Genomic DNA, 20,059 nt, shown 5'->3' with positions numbered 1-20,059 from the left:
GTTACATATATCATAGTATCTATCTAGGTCACAACAAAGGTTGTGGTAGAGGACAGTCAGTCACACAGGACAGTCACTCCTCGTTACCGATAGACGGGTTCTCCGTCTTACCTCCGATCTCAAAGGTTCAAAGGGTAACTGCGTAGTCTGTTTTGAGCTATGCGAGATTCGAGATTGGGCGCATACAATCTAATAATGGGTTGTTTGTTTGTTTGTTAGCTCGGTACTCTAGTATACTCAACAAGAGCTGTCCCAAATTGTCCTAACCCCACAAGGACAAAACGTAAGGGCTAAGGACGATTGGAAAGGTATTAGTGGAGTTCAAAATGGCATATGCAAGGTGAAAACGCGCGTTTCTTATAGGAAGAAAAGGATCAATATAGTGCTTTGGAAGGTTGACCAGAGGTCTCGAGCTAACGAACAACCTAGTATTGGACTGTAGAGGTGCCGACGTATGCGGCTAGGCGTAGGACAGGAAACTGTTTGCTAGATCTAAGCAGGGAGCCTATTCGGAGCACCAGGTTTGGTCAAGGTGTTGCGGCTTGGCGAGATGTTGTGAAGATGAGCAAAATTAATTAGGCAATGACACAACGGAACTGAGATACTTCGGGCCCGACTGTTATTGTGATTGGAACGAAGAGAATTGGAAGGGTATTTGACATAACCCCCTTCTGATTCATGTCTGTCCAGACGTGATATGTCTGACGCAATGTTGCACGGGGGATGATTCTTGAAATACAACTTCCATCCAACAAAGAACCCTTCAATTTAACGAAGCACAGCTCCTAAATCTAGGACTAACGCCAACAGACAGCCTCAATCGCCGTTCTCAACTCTACGGGAGCCTTCTACCATCACTCTCCTTCTTCTCCTTCTCCTCAAATTCTTCTACACCCCCCTCGCCACCCCTAACAGACACCTCAACCCCCTCACTCACCTCTACCTTCCCTCTGCCACTCGGGACACTATCATGGATATAAAGCCCCATAACCTTCAGCCCAGGATAGTTCCTCCTAGCATGCACCACCCACCACACCGCCGTGAGCGCCATCACCCCCACCAGAATCACACTATTGTAATTCATTGTTACTGTCGTAGTTGGGTAGACAAACGGGAAACAAAAGAGAATGTTGAAGAGGACGATGAAGAGTACTGCGATGATGTTGATTGGCATGCCAAATTTGCCCAAACTGAATGAGCCGGGGACGGAGGGGAGATACTGGCGTCGGGTGAGAACATTGGCGGCAAATGGGATTGCGTACGAAACTGTGGTTAGGATGATGAAGGAGCCGGTTAGGTTGAGGAAGGCAGTGGGGGAGCCGAGGGGGATGGCGCCTAGGGGGATGGCGCCTAGGGCTGTTGCTATTGTTTTTTTTTTTTTTTTGTGAGGGATTCGTTAGGTTCTGGCTCTGTTTTCGGTTGGAAGAAAGAGGAAAAAAAGAAGTAGAAGACTTACCGACAAACAGAGTACCAGGGACAGGACAACTGAGTTTCTCATTTACCCTGGAGAAAAGAGGGGATAAAGGGACCGCGTTATCTCGCGCCAAAGCCCAGTAAATGCGTGAGTTGGTCAGTACCGTGCTGACACAGCAGAGGAGTGACGAGCAGAAGATGATAAACAAGGAATCGAAGGTGGCGCCGTGGTTCGGAGTCCCGTCGGCGTGGGCGGTCGCTTGAGCGTAGATTTTGGCGAGCGGGTAGGTGTTGAAGCCTTGAAGGGCGTCGAGATCGGTGATGGCGTAGCAGAGGGCGATGGCGAAGCAGAATGCGCCTGAGGACAGAGTTAGCTGAGAGTAGATCATGACAAAGTGCGTCGGTTCTCACATAGAAATCCTAGACCAATCTGCAGGCCAATCGCCTTTGGAAGATCCTTTCTCGGATGCGGTAGCTCCTCAGCCATATGCGTGACAGCATCTGGCGTGCCCACGGTAAACGCCCCGTTCAGGACTCCCAGCAAAAACGCCAAACCGCCAGGCCAACCCGTGAGGTTATTCTCGGTGAAGGACCCCCAGACAAAATGATTGCTGGCATGTCGTCTAGGCATGGCTGAGATGACAATTATGGTGATGATACCGCCGACGATGACGAAGAACATGCCAATGTTCTGGGTGTGTGGAATTACTCGGTTGGCAAAGATTACAGCTGCCGTGCAAAGCCAGAGGACAAGCAGGTAGGCGATGTAGACCTGCCATGGCTCGTAGGTGTAGGTGGTCTGGTGGTAGACGGAGTACATGCTGATGCAGATGTTGGCCATGATCTGGATCAAGGCAGCTAGGTCAAACATCCATCCGTAGAAGTTGCTCCAGCCGGTAAAGAAGCCGAGGATCCGGCCATATTTGGGACCGCCAGCTGGTAGTTACATTAGTCTCCGACTTTGTAGCCTTTAAGCAGAGATGTCAAGATGCAGACGGGAGGAAGCTTACCGATAGTAGCCCAGTGGTAAACACCACCAGCAGTTGGCACAGCCGATGCAAGCTACATCATGAGAAACAAAAAGTCAGATACTCGTTCTAACACCCCTATTCACGCAGTCCACCAGTCAATGCTTTCTTGTACACGTACCTCAGCCAGTCCCGCCCCAATGAAGCTGTAGTAGAAAACAGCAAGGATAAGACCAAAGATAAGACCAGGCGGGCCACCATTGACTACCACACATCATCTAATTAGTTACCAGCCACTGGTGTCAATGGAACAGCTCTAGCAGGAGAGTGGCCGCTCAAATCTGGTACGTAGGAATGGACACCGAAATAGACGACCCGAGAGCTATTTAGGCGTTGTCGACAGTAATTGCAATGCCAGCCAAGCCCAAGAGACTGTATTGTCGTTCGAGCTGGTCTCGGTACCCGGAGGCATTGACGACAACTCCATTCTCGACTGCGGCGACGACATCGTCTCTGTCTTCAGGGCTTTTTCCTCCGGTCCGCGTACTGCATTTTTCGTCGACTGATGGTTGATGTGAACTATCCAGTTCTATTGGGGAAGATGTGCTCAGGCCAATGTGAAGGGTGGAAATAAAAACAGCTACCAGTGGAGTTTCTGAAATTCCGGTCTTGCTGTTTGAAACCTCGAGTCAAGGGAATGCACAAAGATATACGGTAAATGGCAGTTGCGAACTCATGTGACAAGTGAATTCATCATCGCTCCTTCCCCCCAAACGGGCAAAACAGTCCCTTCACTCTGCATCGGCCCTTCCAAAATCCGAGCACTTACTGTGGCTAATTGACACTTCACTTGCTATAATCATGATTGCGGTATCTATGCATAATACGATCTTGATATCAATCACATAATCGCTTCAACGACGCTCGGAGTTGCTCATCAGTCAGTAGATGTTATCTTTATCTTTTCCAGACGAGTGCAAAAGACGTAACGCCAATTCAAGCACTGACAATATCTGATAATGAACGGAATCTGATGCCCTGGACAACACGGTTACTTTCTGGGGGTTGTTATCTCGAGGCTGTTTGTTATTCATGGGCTGAAGATCTATCTGCTGCAGCGTCAGTGATAGAAACCATGTTGACTCGACGAATAAGGTCGGCCGAAGCATTGTCGTTGCGCGCTTTGTCCCGTTCAATACCCGTGTATCTGTCTGTAGTATCCGGGGAGAAACATGGCTGAAAAAATCAAGAGCAAGGGGTTGTTAGGACGAGGAACCTGAAGAGACCGTCTGATAACGATAAGTGTTTCGTTGGACGCCTCAGGTTGCCGATTTTGGTACTTTGCTGCTGAAGGAGTGGTAGGATACAACCCGAGCGTGGTGATAGCCGGGTTTGATAACGTGGGGGGTGGTCGACGATGAAACCTGGAGAGAGGTTGAGAAGTTGGGGCTCCGATTCTCGGCGAGGTGCTGCCGACTGACTGCGTGTAAGATGGACTCGGCATTTTCAGCCTTACGGGAGGAGCTACCTCTTCCGCTGCCCGGTCCTTGTATTTTGACGGTATATCAAGTCTTTCTCAGCATGTTGACATAATTCTTTGTCCTTCGTATGGTGTGTGGTTGCAGCAAGTCGCGGAAGCCATTGAAGTCCTCAGTGTGGAATTGCATGAATGAAAGACAGCACGGGATGAGGAGAATGCGGGGACTGCAGCATGCTGCACCTGAGAGGCGTCTGGTGTAGCATTGTGGCAATGGCTGATATCTCCAAGTGCTGATATGATGAGAGACAAGGGTTGCAATTGATTGGTATTCGGCGTACAGATAAGGTGTGCGGATGCGGCAGCCTCCCATACGGGTAATGCATAGCACGGTGACGTGCGTCTGACGAGTGCTCTGCGTCTGGCTTTAAAGGGGGAATATGAATCCGGATATTATGCCAGTGAGTTTTACACGAGGTTTCTGATACCCATTGTCATCCTCGGATTTGACATGATAAGACTTTGGGACTATGGTTTCCCGTAAGACGCCTCTTATGTCCATGAGAACGGGAAACAGATCGAGGGTTTCTCGACAACCTAGCCTTTGTTCAAACCTCGGGCTTTGAACCCATACCCAAGGGTGGTCGTACTCAAATGTGTTGCGTAGCCCGGTAAGAAAAAATCCATTTTCCCGCCATTAGGAGAAGAAACAGAGAAACAGTCGCATGCATGGTATAACCTTCCAAACTCAAAGACCAAAACTGAAGACTCATGCCTTAGCAGCATCCCCCTCGCGACCCCATCTCGCCGACTCATCGCCCTCGCTCCAGTCCTTTTCGACGTATCCAAGTTCTCGCTTAACCTTCTCGACTGTCGCCTTGTCTCCGGTGTTCTTGCCCGCGTTGTCACTAGAAAAAAAAAAAGTTAGTCGTATATCAAAAGCGACGGCTTGAAGAATGGTTCTTACCTGATCTTAACTGCTGGATTTCCCGCAGCCGAGCTTAGCTTGATGACAATATTCAGGGGCGTGGACTTCTTGCCGGTAGACTTGTGGACAAAGTCATTGGTAAAAAATGTACCAACACCAAAGGTAGGCTGGAAGCCGGCCTCTTCGGCGACCTGCTTGTACTCTAGGCACCTATCGATGTCGAGCGAGTCGGAAAAGACAATGACCTTCTTGTCCTTGATGCCTTCTTCATCATAGAACTTGCGCATGACTTTGACGAACTCCTTTGGATCACCCGAATCCTGGCGGACACCAGTAAAGACTTCGGCATAGGTCTTGTCGGTGTGGAGGTCCTTGATAATCTCCTTCGCTGCGGAGATAAAAGTATCGGCCATGCTCATCTTGCGATGCCTTGGCTGGGGAACTGGCTCGCCAGAGGACGACATGGGCTTGCTGAAGGCCCTAAGGAATTCAGGAGTTCCAAAGGTATCTGTGAGCGCGATACCGAGGACACCAGGGCCGTAGCATCCAACCCAGCGGGAAAGAGCTTCCTCTGTAGCGGACTTGTAGTCGCCAACGATGGCGGCGTTGCCCATAAACCACTCATGCGCAACGGTGCCAACGGGTGGGATATTGAAGCGCATAGCGAGGTGAACATTGCTAGTACCGGAGAGCTTGCCGGCCAGGCCCTTCTTCTCGGCTTCCCTGGCCGCCTTGGTGAGACCCCTAAACACCAAAGCCTGCGTGTGGTAGTCGCGGCGCCGGCGCGTTCCGAATTCCGAAAATACGCAACCGGCCTCGAGAAGGCGCATGCCCTTTTCGAACGCCTTCTCTTCCTGGCCCTCATACTCCCAGTCCTTGTCCATGAACTTGAAGTAGGCTTCGGAAGTGAGCGCTAGGAGCGGAATTTCGTAAAGAATAGTCTCGGCCCATGTGCCCTTGATATCATAGTGAATATCTCCGAGATCTAAGTCATCGACAGGGCGGAACTGAACGGTAACCTGCTCTCGCGGCCGAAGGCGGAACTCGGAGAGGTATTCGAGGTACTCTTCGGTTAGATATGGGCAGTGAGTCTTGAGGTACTGGAGCTCTTCGGGGGAAAGGCTAATATTTCCGAGCTTCATAACCTGTTCCTCGAGCCAGACGAAAGCTTCGCGCGACAATTTCTTCTCGGGCGTGCGGTTTGTGAACGAGTAGGTGACAGGAACGTCCCTGAAGTACTTAAGGACGGCGCATTGCATCGTCAACTTATACAAATCGGTGTCGAGGAACGAGATGACCCCCGCCGGGTGAGGCAAAGAGCTGTTGAAGTTCATGGCTGTGGTGGTTGATGTTGTAGAGCTCTGGGGGAGATGAGCGTGTGGGATCGGAAGCTTCCTGGATGAGCCGTAACCTGTAATTTGTCGGCGATGTATACGATATCCTTACTTCAACCAGGATGATGATGAGAGAAATCAAGAAGGAAAAGAAAAAGTTTAAGACACAAGAGGCTTGAGATGCTTCGGTAGTGAGTTGCTCTCAGAAGGCTGACGAATCGAAGTCCAGTAACGCCGTCAATAGTGGGCAGGAGTGGAGACGTCGGCCGTATCTTCTGTTAGTTCTGGGTCCCTTTTCCAATTCAACCTTCACACCTTTTGCGTGTAATTCTTAGCAATCTCACGTGGCCCGCCGTTGGTTCACCCTTCCATCACATGTAAGGGATGCCAGAGCTGTTGGTTGAGAAATCATTGCTAAAGGGCAGTCCTCTTTGTCAAACGGTAAGCAGCGAGTCTCCAGCTGGTTGTGTCCTTGTCGAGGGACGTGCGGGGCGAACGTCTCTGAAGATATTGGAGATCAGATGCGTCCGAAGTCTCCATACGCGGATAAGGCTCCTGAAATGGAAAATTACTTTAAGACGTCACCACATTGAAACCTTGGAGTAAACACCGGGAATTCTTCAGCTGGGGACAGAAGCATGCTAATAACCAACAATGAATGGCATCCGCATCGAAGGCAACTCCGACAGAGACGTCGTTCCTGCCTTCGATGATGACACAATCAAAGGAGAATGGTGGGGCAGTCTCGGCGGGGTGATTGGTGATTTCGGGCAGGCACATTCACTGCACGCTCTCGCTGACAGCAAGCAGCAATGATCCCCCGGGGCCAGGGGAGCCACCACGCGCACAGACCACACCTTAATGGTTCACCGACTTGCTTGGCGCAAAAGTTACAAACCGGCAGAAAAAAAAGTTCACTTCCAATTCAGATTACAGAAGATCCGAATCGCAGAGCGTGCAGGACCCCGCCAACAACTACCAAGAGGAAAGAAGAAGCCCAAACATCCAGCAGAGACCGGCTTCCTTTCGACGATACTTCGATTGGCCGCTCTGAGGCTCGACGCCCACCCACACACCCGCACCCGAACCCGGGCTCCTCCTTCACCTTCACCTAATAAAATACCCGACAACATCAGCAAACATGGATATTCACAGGTGTCGCTTCGTTCCCTATCCCGCTTCCGCCATCAACGCCGTCGCCTTCTCCCACGCCGCCCTTCCACCCGTCCCAGCCGGCAAGAAGAACCTTCAGAAGAACATCCAGGTGCGCCTTGCTGTTGGCCGCGCCAATGGCGACATCGAAATTTGGAACCCTCTCAACGGTTCCTGGCACCAGGAGCTGTTGATCCCCGGCGGCAATGACCGGAGCATCGACGGCCTGGTCTGGGTTACCGACCCCGACGAGGAAATGGCCGACGGCAAGATCATCCACGGAAAGTCACGTCTGTTCAGTGTCGGCTACACCAACACCATCACCGAATGGGACCTCGAAAAGGCCCGCGCGAAGAAGCACGCGAGCGGCCAGCACGGCGAGATCTGGTGCCTCGGTGTCCAGCCCCCTTCCTCCGACCTCCACGCCCCTAGAAAGCTCGTCGCCGGCACCGTTGACGGCAACCTCGTCATGTACTCGATCGAAGATGGCGACCTCAAGTTTCAGAAGAGCTTGATCAGGGCCCCCTCCAAGAAGGTCAAGATGGTCAGCATCTGCTTCCAGTCCAGAAATGTTGTCATTGTCGGCTGCTCCAACAGCACCATTTGCGCCTACGACATCCGAAACGGCTCGCTTCTCCAACAAATGACCCTCGGCTCCGACCACTCCTCCGCCTCCAAGAACATCATCGTCTGGTCCGTCAAGTGCCTACCGAACGGTGACATTGTCTCCGGCGACTCAACTGGTCAGGTGTGCATTTGGGACGGCAAGACTTATACTCAAGCCCAGAGGATACAAAGCCATACTCAGGACGTCTTGTGCCTGGCTGTCAGTGCTGATGGCAGGAAGATTGTATCTGGCGGTATGGATAGGCGGACGGCCCTGTACGAGCCGGTTGCTGGACAACCCGGTCGCTGGTCCAAGGCTTTCCACAGGAGGTATCACGGCCATGACGTCAAGACCATGGCCTCTTTCGAGGGCAAGGGCATGAGCGTTGTGGTTTCTGGAGGTTAGTCACATTGCTCACATTCTTCTCCTTTCTCGTTTTATGCTAACCTCTTGAATTACAGGTCCTGATGCCAGTCCCGTTGTTATGCCCCTTCGTGCGGCAGGCAAGGAGTTCCACCGCACTCTCCCCCATCTTCCTCAGACCGTCAATGTCAAGAGTGCATCAAAGGCCCGGTTCGTTGTCAGCTGGTGGGACAACGAGGTTCGCATCTGGCACCTCTCCAGCCCGTCGCGCGATCTCTTGAACGGTGCCGTCGCCACCACTGACCTGCGCAAGACACGGAAACTCATCGCCCAGATCTACGTCAAGGGCGACCACAACATTACTTCGGCCGCCATCAGCGAGGATGGTACCTTCCTTGTCGCGTCTACTGCCACTGACATCAAGGCCTTCCAGCTCGATATCACGGATTCGCAACAGCTCAAGATCAAAAAGGTCGAGGTTGCGAACGCTGGTCACGGAGCTATGAAGGTGGAAATTTCTCCCGACAGGCGTTGGTTGTCCTGGGTTGAGAGTGGCAGCAATGTCATGGCGGCGGCAATCACCGTGAACGAGGATGGATACACTGTTTCTGCTCCCTCCAAGCTGCGCCGCCTCCACCGGCAAATCCCGAAGAACATCCTTCTTGGTGGTCTTGGTACATACGACCGAAACGTCACACAAATGGCTTTCTCCCCTGATAGCAAGATGTTCAGCGTCGCTGATATTGCCGGATGGATCGATACCTGGGTATTACGCGTCCCAGGAGAGGAGACGAATGGCACGAATGAGGAGGCTGACGACGCTTCGTCGAGCGACTCATCAGATGATGAGGAAGAAGATCAGAAGGGTGCTACTAGTGAGCGCTGGGTACGCAATCCCAACGCAGCCCTCATCCCCAAGCTGGACTCGGCTCCCGTTGTCCTCTCCTTTTCCAAGACTCCCCGCCAGGAGGGTGAAGATTATACGCTCTTGGCCATCACAACACTAAAACAGGTTCTTGTATTCAACCCCCTTCGCGGTGCCCTCGCAGACTGGTCTCGCCGCAACACATATGCCAAGCTTCCAGAACAACTCCGTGTCACCAGAGATTTGGTCAAGGGTGTCGTATGGCAAGGCCCACGTGTCTGGATCTACGGCATTTCCTTCCTCTTCATGTTAGACCTGTCTCAGGATCTGGATAGCCAGGACGCCTCTGCTCTCTCCAAGCAAAAGGCTGGCCTGAAGCGCAAGAGAGATGGCAAAGAGAACGGCGCAGGCGGCAAGATGGACAGCCTGAACGCTATTGCCCCCCACAAGATCAGGGCGGCCGTTGCCGGACAGGACGGCGCGACAGAGTGGGTTGATGTCGAGATGGCGGAAGCCGATGACCAGAAGGGTGCTGCCAGCAGCGGTGTCGAGGATGAGGAGGATGATGACGACGAGGATATGGATGGCGGCGAGCTCCAGCGTCTGCGCGACGGCGAAAGCAGAGAAGAGCAAAAGAAGGATACACTGAAGCAGAAGGCCAAGTGGTGGCATACGTACCAGTACCGACCCATTCTAGGCATCGTGCCTCTCGACAGCGAAACCGTGGAGGAATACAACGGGGTGTCGGAGGGCCTTCCGATCCCGCCGCTTGAGGCCGCTCTTGTCGAGAGGCCGAGCTGGGACTGTGAAGTACCCCCAAGGTACTTCTCCAATGGTGAGCGGGAGAGGTAAAGGTTGTTAGCATGTGTATGGCATGAGGAGTCGCATATAATGGGGTCTTTTCGGCGAATAGGGCCGTAGAGGTTAGGATATACCGCAAATCGGAGTTACGCGTATGCAAAAGCAATTGAAGAGGTTATTTGTCAAGATGAGGCGTTCTACTTTTAAGATACCACGATGCTGGTGCTTATAAATGAGCCCTTTTGTGTTTGCCTACACCGAGTACTTGGACCGATGATAAAGCACCGCGCGTTATTTGGTGCCGACACTCGGAAGTTTATCATGGTCTGGGGTCGCACGGTCATTATCAATTTCACAGCAAACAAGAACAGTGGCCTTCACATGGCAAAGACTGCTTTGAAATCTTCGAATTGAGACAACGACAACAGGTTCCAGCCAAACACAGTATCCTGTTCCACGCCATGCACTAAAACCGGACTTGCTACTTGTCAATCGCTGCGAGATGAATGTGCGGTGAAAGCTGCGGGTGATCTCTGTTGGAGACTAATATTGCTGACCTCGCAATACCTATCCTTTGACAGTCTAAAAACACGGCTCTGATTACGAACCATTCGCTGCGTACGCTACCTGTTACCTCTACCATGGCAAATACTGCCCTCTGTGTACGGCCATCTCGAACCCAACAATCGCACCGTCGTTAAAAGTGGAGTAAGTGGTGAAGAACAAGTCAAGACACTGCAGCGGAGAAGGCCCGGGAACCGGAGCGCCGCGTAAGCACCATGGGGACGCGCCGTGCCCGTGCCTCCCCTAGGTGCGCAAGCTGCAGTGTACCAAGACCAGCAACTTCCTTTGCTCGAAAGAGCACTTGAAAAAGGGGAAGATAGTTCGGACGTATCATCCGAACAACGAAAAACCGCTGGTTCGGCGGTCGTGACATCTAGAACATCAATTCGCAAATGCCGCTTGACTCCGAGAAACGGTCACCAGCTGCGGCGAGCGAAAGGTATGGAAGGTAACGTTGTGGACGGAAAAGGGACTGGACGGACAGAGGCGATAAATGTGTGGCAGTGGGGATGCCCCCCCTGGGGCGGGCGCGAGTCGCAACTGGGCGATGAACTGTGGGTGGGTGAGGCTGAGCGTGAGCAAAAAAAGGACCAGCGTGACTGCCTGGATTGGATTGTAGCATCACGATCACCGTGGGCCCTCTTCGACGGTCTGTCTCTTTTTGCCTAATGTCTGAGACTGATTGACTATCTTTGGGGTCATCGATTGTGTGTTTGCAGTGCAGTAAAACCGCGACAACAACTAGCCAAGATACTATTGGAAAGATAACGTACGTATTCATATGTACACGTTCTCGACAGAGACAGATATCGTCGGCCGTCGGGTCGTGATCACCAAACTTTTGACGTTTAGCGGTGTTGAAGCTTCGTCATCCATCCATGAATGGCTAGCGCGACTCTAGGCTGTTCCAGAGACAATTCGTCGCCCAAGACTCACTTGTTAGAGCGGTACCTCGACACAGCTAAGATTAGCCACTGTGAACCACGGGTAACGCCAGCATGATACTATCTAATAGTACCTGCGGCCTGCCCTACGAGAGCATGCTCAAGTTTGTCGCCTGTTGGGCGGTCGCGGTCTCGCGGATGGTTTTCTAGAGGGGCCCCACTTACGGGAGGGCACCGACTAGAAAAGGCACGGTTCTGATTGGTCAATACGTCAGTATACGCGCGTTCTGACCTGGCTGCCCCCCGAACCTCTCATTCTTTCTCGACTTGAGTTGTGGTTGCCGTTTCATTGAACGGGCGACGAGTTTGTAGTAAGAAGGGCAGAGACACGTAAGACAGCTGAGGAGAGAATCTGTGAAAGTGCAACACAATGGAGAAGTAGCGACGACACCAGGGACCTTTTTTCCTACCATCCCATACTCCTTATATCCTCTTTTTATTTGCAGTGCTTCAGTCACTTCCATTCCATCGCGACAAGATATCATCCGGGCGGCATGCACTACTGCTGCTGAGAAGTACCTGGGAGAGGTATAGCCACAAGAGGCCCCGAATTGGTGTGTATGTGTGTGTGTGAAGAAGTGACGAACCTTTCCATTCTTTCGCCTCGGTAGCAAGCTGTACAGTCAGTCAGTAAGTCGTTCCGTAGAGGTGAGTAGGCTGAAACCCCCAGACCACTCCTGCACTCTGGTCCGGTTCATACCCGACGCATTCACTCCTTCTATCTGCGACTTCTTTCATCTGGCATTCATTTGGCGATCGCTGCATTTCCTCTGCGCCTTCCAAGCTGATAGTTGCAGCAGCATTAGACGACCGGCAGAAACCCGCAGGACTTACGAGGTGGATGCGCTAAGGTAGACGTCCGAAGCTTGTGAGTCTCAACTATATCTTCTCAAAGACTCCCTAGCCGAAGGATAACGCCCAATCCTTCTCGACACGACCGATTCTTCTCCCCTTTCACCTACCGATCAACACCACATCGCTTCGCCCTCGCTGGTCAAGATGGCGCTAATACGACCCCCCCTTCTCCTAGATAACGTTCTCGCCGTCGCCCGCTTACAACGCCAACCCTCGAATCTTCAAACGCATACCGACGAAGCGCGATACCACTTCAAGTCCTCAACGTGCGAAGCCCTTCATTGGGACCTTCAAACAGCATCACCTCTACTCGTTTGATCGCCGACATCGCATCAGCGGGTTTCACCAGGGGATTAACCGTAGAGCAACTATCCCCGCTGGTCCACCGACGACTGTATGTCAATTCGCCCCATAGTCAGCCTGGACGCCAAGATACGACGAAGCGAATGCTGACTATTGCGACAAACGCTTACTTCCTAGAGTATCGAATCGATCTCGATTGCCATTTATCGCGACGATTCACGAAGAGCAGCGAGACAGACGACCGGCGACACTACACGAACACAACGAATCACACAGACGACAAGGCTGGCCGAAGTAGCGACTGGGTATAATCAACGACCATGGCAGGAAACAATCCTGGAGGGGGGAGTTACCCATTAGACGACCATGTGAAGAGCGTGGCGCGCGATCTACAGCTCAGGTTTGCGCAGATGTCAAACCGGGATCAGAAATTTGACCTACAAGTCATACCCGATCTTCTATCACAACCAGTAGCCCCCGAGCCGCCCGCCAAAGACGACAAGGAGGCCCAGAACTTCGAAAAATACCTAATAGCAATGTCTCATATACCATTAAACTACGAGAATCCCGGCCTACTCGACGAAGCCTTGCAGCAGATCCCACTCGACAGGCTATCACAAGAAGCAGAAGAGGAGGTGGAACTTTTCCAAGCGAAAGCCGCAAGCCTGGGGAAAACAAGACCGGAATGGAGTCATCAGGAGTGTATGGTCAGGGCTCTGCTTAGGTGCGTTGCCGTCTTCTGTCTGGCTTTAATATCATGATGGATGTTTGTCTGTTTGGTGCACCAGCTAACTCGCGACTACACAGGTGGTTTCGCCGATCATTCTTCACCTTTGTGAATAATCCTCCATGTTCCGAATGTCTGTCACCTACGAATAAAATTCGCAATGTTGCGCCTACACCAGAAGAGAGAGCTCATAGTGCGACATGGGTCGAGTTATACCAATGCGTAACCTGCGGGGCATTTGAACGATTTCCGCGATATACGGAGGCGTGGCAACTACTACGAGTAAAGCGTGGAAGGGCTGGTGACTTCGCCAACGTCTTCACCATGCTTTGCCGAGCTCTTGACATCCGAGCTCGCTGGGTATGGTGCCAGGAAGACTACCTGTGGACGGAAATCTACTCGGAGCATCAACAACGATGGGTCCACGTCGACAGTTGCGAAGAGGCATGGGATATGCCCCACATGTACTACAAGAACTGGGGGAAGAAGATGTCCTACGTTATCGCCTTCTCTCGCGAGGGCGCGGTTGACGTTACCAGGCGGTATGTAGGGTCACCAGATGCCCTGCTCCCACGGAAACGCTGCTCAGAAGGCGTCCTCAAGTTCATCATGGAGGAGATCACAAATCTTCACCGACCAAGGTACGCCCCGGACGGAGAGACCCGCCTGCGGCTCTACCGTGAGGATGTAGCAGAGGACGTGCAGCTCCGATCCTTGTGGGCGGCTACCCTTGAACAGAGCCGGAGGTTGAAGGCTGCGGCGGCGGCGGCTGCTAGGGGCGGCCGCAGCAGCCCCGACAAGAACGGCGCCAACAGGATGGGCTCGCCAGCGACAGGTGACATTAAACGGCCCATTCCTGAGGATGCACCTGTTCCTGATGTCCCTTCACTCTGGCCGACGTATGGACCTTGACGACATAGCATTTAATGGGCCAACCATATCCTGAATAGATAGCTGTCATCATTATTTTTCACGTCGTTGAACACCCCCTCTACCCCCCGGGCTCTCACCAGAGGAAAGCAAGCATGCATGCAATGTCATCATCCTTTTTATTTTTGTCATATATTATATATATACCCTGTGTCACGTCATGTTTCACGAAAGATTTGAGACGCTTTTTTTTTTTTTTTTCCGTTGGAGAGAGAGAGGTATAAAGACTCCTTCACTTACTACCATACTGGGTGTTTTGGAAAAGTTGATGAGTCCCCTTTGCCTTGGGTGGGCTGGATGGAGTCGGGAGTTTCTGAGGACTTACCTGTGAGGTTTTGGAGGCTCATATGATGGATGAGTGCCTAATTGAATCCATTGACTACTTACCTACCTACTAGCCTCGGTGTGTCGTACTGTACCGGTATGGATGAGTTCCTTGTTGTCCTGCAGTGGCAATGTCCAGGTGCTTCTTATCGTTTCCTGCATTACATATGTATGTCTGACTTCATTCTGCTATCTCTACCCATCGACTGTGCATGCAGGCTTCGCTGCGCTGCAAGTCGGTAGACATACCTAGGCACGTTCGCCATTATTCCACTTGTACTTGCCGGATCCGGGGTCGCATAAGACAAGCAGGCTGGTAGTCAGGGAGGCGAAAAGATCTTATGAGAACATATCATGATATGAGCAAAAAGGTCCGGGTCTCATGTACCAAGAGAAACAAAGATACAATTACGAAGATGAATTACATTGATTTGTTGGATCTTGCAAGACAAAAGAAGGCAGCACCGTACGGCAAGACAAAGGTGATCTCGGAAGCCGAACGACCGACAAAGGGACCGGACGTTGTAACGGAAATGGGAACATAAGAGTGGGAATTGAAAGGACAAAGGATAAATGCCGTGTGGTTGGTGATCGGTACTTTTGGTGACGTTTGGAAGAGGAAGTGAAAGGGAGGGAATACAAGGAGAATCTTAAGTTTGTTAGCGAAGGGGTGGCTGGCCGCCTACTCGAAGCAACTGAGGGTGGGGTGGATTGTACTTGGGAAGCAGATAGAGGTACCTATCACGGAGCTTTCGGGGATCTAATCTTTCTTTTTCCATCCCCCAGTTGGATGTGGCATCTGTTTGTCAGCATTTTCGATTCATAATTTGAGTGTACGTTGTTCATGTCGATCTGTTATGGTGGTGATTTTGGGGAGTGTCGAAGGAGTGTTTGCATGGTTAAAAGGGCGCCTCGAGGCTCAGGTGTCACGATTCACACGTTTAACTCTCAAAAATTGTTGGACGCAGAGATAACTCGTGGATATCTGAGGCATGGAGGAAAAAAAAACTGCAGGATATATCGATGTAGGTACACATAAACCACCCAGGAAAAAAAACCCAGAGGACGAGAAACATTACTAAAAGCCAAGCCAAGCCTACCATAAGCCTATAAACGCCCCCCTCCATCTGCCTAACACCCAGATCAAAATATCCTAGTAACAAACCAAGGAACCTAACCTAAGTATCTAAGCACCCATCTCCATCTCCATCTCCTCCCTCCTACTCTTCTCCGCCACTTTTAAAATCTCCTTCACATCGTCCGCATCCAAAATGTATCCATCCTCCTGCGCAACTTGTCTGACCCGATCCGGGTTCCAACTAGGCACCACCACGCCCTTGGCGAGGTCATCCAACTTTGGCCTGACTCTCCTTTCGTCTTCCGGCATGCCGGCGACATCATCCGAGGAGCTTGAGAAGGGGTTGAGCAGCGTGCCGATGGCTTGGGACCAGGTGCGTTTTTTGCGTCTGGATGAGTCGGAGGGTGGGGGTAGGCCGAGGGCTGTTGGTTGGTTGGGTTTTGTTAGCATTGCGCGTAAAAGGGAAGAAAAGGGGAGAAGGAGAAGAAGAAAAGGGGATGAGAGGGAGACAAAAAAAAAACATACCCCTATAAGCACTCTCCGTCATACTCTCCTCCACCCTCCACGCCTGCCTAACCGTGTCTCCCACGGGATACACGGCCGGCCCGCGCTTATACTTGACCTTTTCATCTTCGCCAAACCTGCGCAGCTTCGGCCTCATGTACATTTCGGAAATCGGATCATCCGCCACCGGATCCCACACCATCCTGGGATCCACATATCCTTCCTTCCCTTCCTTAATCTTCTTCTCGGTCTCCTCAGATGTGTATCCCACGCCCAAAGGCCAGCGATCTAGTCGCCAGTACTGGAACGGTTTCTTTTGTGACGAAGAAGAAGAAGAAAGGCGAGGTGAAGCAAACTCCCACGACACGTCCCGTTTGCGAACAGTGCGTTGCATCACCTCCCCCGTTTCCGAGTCGCGTCCATAATACACCACCTCCCGTCCGGGCACAAGCATGGTCAGGTTGCAGATGCTCTCCTCTAGCATCTTCCGCCTGACCACAGCAAAGGCTTCAGCCTCCGTCATTCCCTTTCCTGTATAGTCGCGGGGGGACAACCGCTGAACAAGCTGCGGCAACGAAATCAGGCCCGTGTCCTTGCCAAACGCGTGCTGAATCTCCGTCTTCACTTCCGCTTCGAAAGTCGTCAGACTCTCCGTCAGGTACTCGGCGGGCACAGGCTGCGGTTTGAGGCTGCCTTGCTCGGCCCGTTCCTGGTTGAGCATGTAAATGGTGTATCCCAATCTGAACGCCAAGGCCATGAAGAAGTTCCAGACGGGCGACTGCGGGTCGAGCAGTTCCTGCGAGCGGTCGACACCGGGACACAAGATCTGCTGCCAGGTGGCGATATAGCCCAGCTTAAACCCCGGTTTCTCGCGGTGCGCGGTCGGACCGGGCCAGATGACTCGGTTCTCGGGGAAGTATTTGTTCAAAGGACGCATCACGACGCCGTAGCAAGATGGGTCGAGCTGGAACCGGACGTGCCCCGTGTCGGCCAGTCGGTCGAGCCAGGCCATGGCGTCGTAGGGGTGGAAGACGACTTTATCGACGGGCGCGCCTTCGCGGCCCGCGTTGATTTTGGAAAGGAGCTGCTCGACAGTGACTTGGGCGTCGGCGTCGACGAAGAGACTGTCCGGGTCCTGGTCATCCAGTAACTTTTGCACGCGTCGGGCAAAAATATGGAAGAGCATGTATTTCTCGGCAGGCTCGTTGGGGTAAAAGCTGTTGGGCTCGAAGTTGCCGTCATTGACGGCCTCCGAGGCAAGGAACTTGAGCCAGGGAATGTCTTCTTCCAGGTCAACGTAGCGCGGGGCCTTGCGCGGGTGCGTGGTGCTGATGATCTCGAGCTCGTCGCCGTGCAGACGCACTTCAGGGGGAACGTCGTGGTTGTGGAACTCGCCGGAGATGCCGCGCGCGATCATGGCTGTGACTTCGCCCAGCAGGAGACGGGGTGCGCGCTGTGAAGCGGCGGAGAGGAGTTGGTAGGTGATGTTGCACTGGCCGAGGATGTCCTGCTTTAGCTGAACGTCGGGGTCGACCATGCGCCAGACGAAGGGACCGCCTGTGACGACGTTCTGGGGGAGTGTCACCCAGCGACGATCTTGTCGGCGGAGAGCTTCAACGCGCTTCAAGGCCCTCTCGCGGATGTGCTTGAGGGACTCGAGATACTTGGGAAACTGGACGGTGAAAGGCATGGTATCGGCCTGCGCTTGGATCTTCTCATCTGGGATGCGGATTGGTACAAATTGCACGCCATCGGTGTGCTGGGTGATCTTGTGCAGAGCCGCAGCGTCGATAGGAAGCTGAAGCGTGCGTAGGGGGCTGGTCGTGTAATCCGGCACGCTAGTTTGGTAAGCGCGCAACATTTGTTGCAGACCGGCACGACGGGCTCCTCGCTCTCTGGCGAAGCTCCTCGGGTCGTTGGGGATGATGATGGTATTGTCAGCCAGGACCTTGGTGTTCGTGGTTGGATCGTGTCGAACCCAGCCGGCGTACTTGGAACCAGAGAACTTGAGGAATGCCTCACTTTCTACCACGGCAAGGTTGTCATCACCTTCTTCGTCCTGCCACAGCTCTCGCTGGTCATACTTGAATTCCTCAAACAGTTCATAGGTCTCTGGCTCGTCGATGAGCACAGTGTTCACAGGCTCGACAGATCGCGGGTGTATCGGTATAGGCATCAAGTCCCTTTTGTCAGGAACCGGATTTGTCGTGGGGATAGGCCAATTGTGGACATCACCGAGCCAGTTGAGGCGCGTTGACTTGAGACTCCCCTTGGGCGGAGGGTCGATGATCAACGGTGTCGGTTGAGAATTGTAATGGTCAAAGACCTCATGCACCCTGACCTTTTGCATAGCATCGGTCCACATCTGCTGGGTTGCTGGGCTGGCATTCGCGAGCTGACTCTGGGGGTCCTCCTCAGCAAGCCACCTAAGGTATCGGACCGTCTCACCAAACTTCTCGGCCCAGTTGAGATCACGATACATATCTTCCTCGCAAAGCAGGTTGTTGACGTGCTCAAGCCGGAGAGCCAGCGGAGGCTGTCGAAACCCTTCGTACTCGGAGTCAAGAGTCCAGTCTGGGCCAGTGCGGTCCACGACGGGCTCGGCCAGCTGTCCTCCTTCTATCGTTGCGGTAGTGCTGGGACCAAAAGTATTGGTAAACTGAAGCTTCTCCATCGCTTTCATCTGGTCGAGCATATCTCCAAACAAATTGTCCTGTCCGTCATCGGGACCTAGAACACCGGGCAGTGAGCGAAACGGTCCGGGCGGTACAATACTCATCGTTGTTCCTTCCTTTTGGTCGTCCAGTTTAAGCTTGTTGACTCCTCCCGATGGGACTTGCCCCGGATCGTCGATGATGTACGCAGCCTTCACTGTCTTCTCAGTCTCCTTGGGCCATGGGTAATAATTGTCAGGGATGGGATGAAAAGGGAGGACAACCGACTCTTCGGAACCCTGGAACCAGTAATCCCAAATTGTGTATTGAGAGGCCTCCTCCATAAACTCGACTCCGAGACCGAAGTCCAGGATTTGGGGATTGCAAAGATAAAGTTGCAACTGGTCGATCTTGTCGGCCTCCTTGCAGGCGGGGAAGACATGGCGCTCCAGGTACTTTTTGAAGGCAGGCGGACATTCAGCATAGTAGGTTGCATACTCGCGCAAGAAGCGAAGAAACTTTTCTAGTGATGAGAGTGATTCGTCAGCCTGGATCAATCTTGTGTGAAGTTGTATACGGAATCATACCATCCATGTCCTTTTTCACTTTCCCGGCACCTCTGAGTTTGGGGCGACCCCCACCCGCGCTGGGTCCTGACATCTTGGCGAGCGTAAATCGTGTTTCTCTATCTCTTATCCAGCTCTAACAATCCACATCTGCTTAAACGTCACGCGAAGTACAGTGGTATCCTTGCCTTGCGACTCGCGCAAGGTGTTGACAAATGTGAATTAGTATGCGGTGAACAGAGAAGGAAGGTAAGAAAATAGCGGTTGAAGTTGTGATGAAAGCTGACAAAAGTTGCGTGCAAGAGGAAGAAAGGTGATTGTCCGGGTGGGAGTGATGTTTTGAGTCTATTAGGCGGGACGGGAATGTGTTCGAGGGAAGCACTTGTGCTTCAAGGGACCAGTTGGCAGCAATTAGGCTCACTTGCCGTTTGCATACAAAGCGTCCGGATCGGGGAGTGGCAATAAAGAACAAAGCCGACTGCTTCTGTTGTTCAGCATGAATCGAGCAAAGCTGGTCCTCCCCGAGGGGTTTGTGCGCCTTTGTTCTCATCGCGAGACAAAGGACAATCCTATGAGCAGCAATTGGGTACAACAGCGGAAATGAGAGGTATCGTGTAGAACCTCAATGGACAGATGATCGGTCTTCAAAGGAAGAAAAGAAAGGGGTCAATAACGTTGTTGCCCAAGCTCAAGCTTGAGTAA

The 20,059-nt window shown here is 52.4% G+C and overlaps 5 protein-coding genes across 5 annotated transcripts; 2 read left to right on the top strand and 3 right to left on the bottom strand.

Moving 5' to 3' along the window:
* Positions 1-719: 719 nt before the first annotated feature.
* Positions 720-3,579, bottom strand: SMAC4_01329 (uncharacterized protein). Its single transcript, XM_003352446.2, has 4 exons — positions 3,211-3,579; positions 1,825-2,349; positions 1,457-1,771; positions 720-1,362 (listed from the first exon to the last, which is right to left on the bottom strand). Exons 1-4 carry the CDS (start codon positions 3,242-3,244, stop codon positions 836-838), a joined length of 1,401 nt encoding a protein of 466 aa, XP_003352494.1. The 5' UTR covers positions 3,245-3,579; the 3' UTR covers positions 720-835.
* A 677-nt stretch (positions 3,580-4,256) lies between these two features.
* SMAC4_01330 (uncharacterized protein) lies at positions 4,257-7,028 on the bottom strand. Its single transcript, XM_003352447.2, has 2 exons — positions 4,826-7,028; positions 4,257-4,766 (listed from the first exon to the last, which is right to left on the bottom strand). Exons 1-2 carry the CDS (start codon positions 6,118-6,120, stop codon positions 4,628-4,630), a joined length of 1,434 nt encoding a protein of 477 aa, XP_003352495.2. The 5' UTR covers positions 6,121-7,028; the 3' UTR covers positions 4,257-4,627.
* A 54-nt stretch (positions 7,029-7,082) lies between these two features.
* On the top strand, positions 7,083-10,095 carry SMAC4_01331 (uncharacterized protein). The gene is made up of 2 exons (XM_003352448.2): positions 7,083-8,279; positions 8,341-10,095. Exons 1-2 carry the CDS (start codon positions 7,262-7,264, stop codon positions 9,957-9,959), a joined length of 2,637 nt encoding a protein of 878 aa, XP_003352496.1. The 5' UTR covers positions 7,083-7,261; the 3' UTR covers positions 9,960-10,095.
* Positions 10,096-12,301: 2,206 nt separating this feature from the next.
* SMAC4_01332 (uncharacterized protein) lies at positions 12,302-15,017 on the top strand. Its single transcript, XM_003352449.2, has 2 exons — positions 12,302-13,298; positions 13,382-15,017. Exons 1-2 carry the CDS (start codon positions 12,895-12,897, stop codon positions 14,211-14,213), a joined length of 1,236 nt encoding a protein of 411 aa, XP_003352497.1. The 5' UTR covers positions 12,302-12,894; the 3' UTR covers positions 14,214-15,017.
* A 396-nt stretch (positions 15,018-15,413) lies between these two features.
* Positions 15,414-19,953, bottom strand: SMAC4_01333 (uncharacterized protein). Its single transcript, XM_003352450.2, has 3 exons — positions 19,379-19,953; positions 16,159-19,314; positions 15,414-16,055 (listed from the first exon to the last, which is right to left on the bottom strand). Exons 1-3 carry the CDS (start codon positions 19,449-19,451, stop codon positions 15,742-15,744), a joined length of 3,543 nt encoding a protein of 1,180 aa, XP_003352498.1. The 5' UTR covers positions 19,452-19,953; the 3' UTR covers positions 15,414-15,741.
* Positions 19,954-20,059: the final 106 nt, after the last annotated feature.

This window comes from Sordaria macrospora, chromosome 1 (genome assembly GCF_033870435.1).
Source record: "Sordaria macrospora chromosome 1, complete sequence".
Classification (NCBI taxonomy): domain Eukaryota; kingdom Fungi; phylum Ascomycota; class Sordariomycetes; order Sordariales; family Sordariaceae; genus Sordaria; species Sordaria macrospora.
The sequence above is the reverse complement of the archived record's forward strand: the minus strand, read 5'-3'. Positions and strand labels throughout refer to the sequence as shown.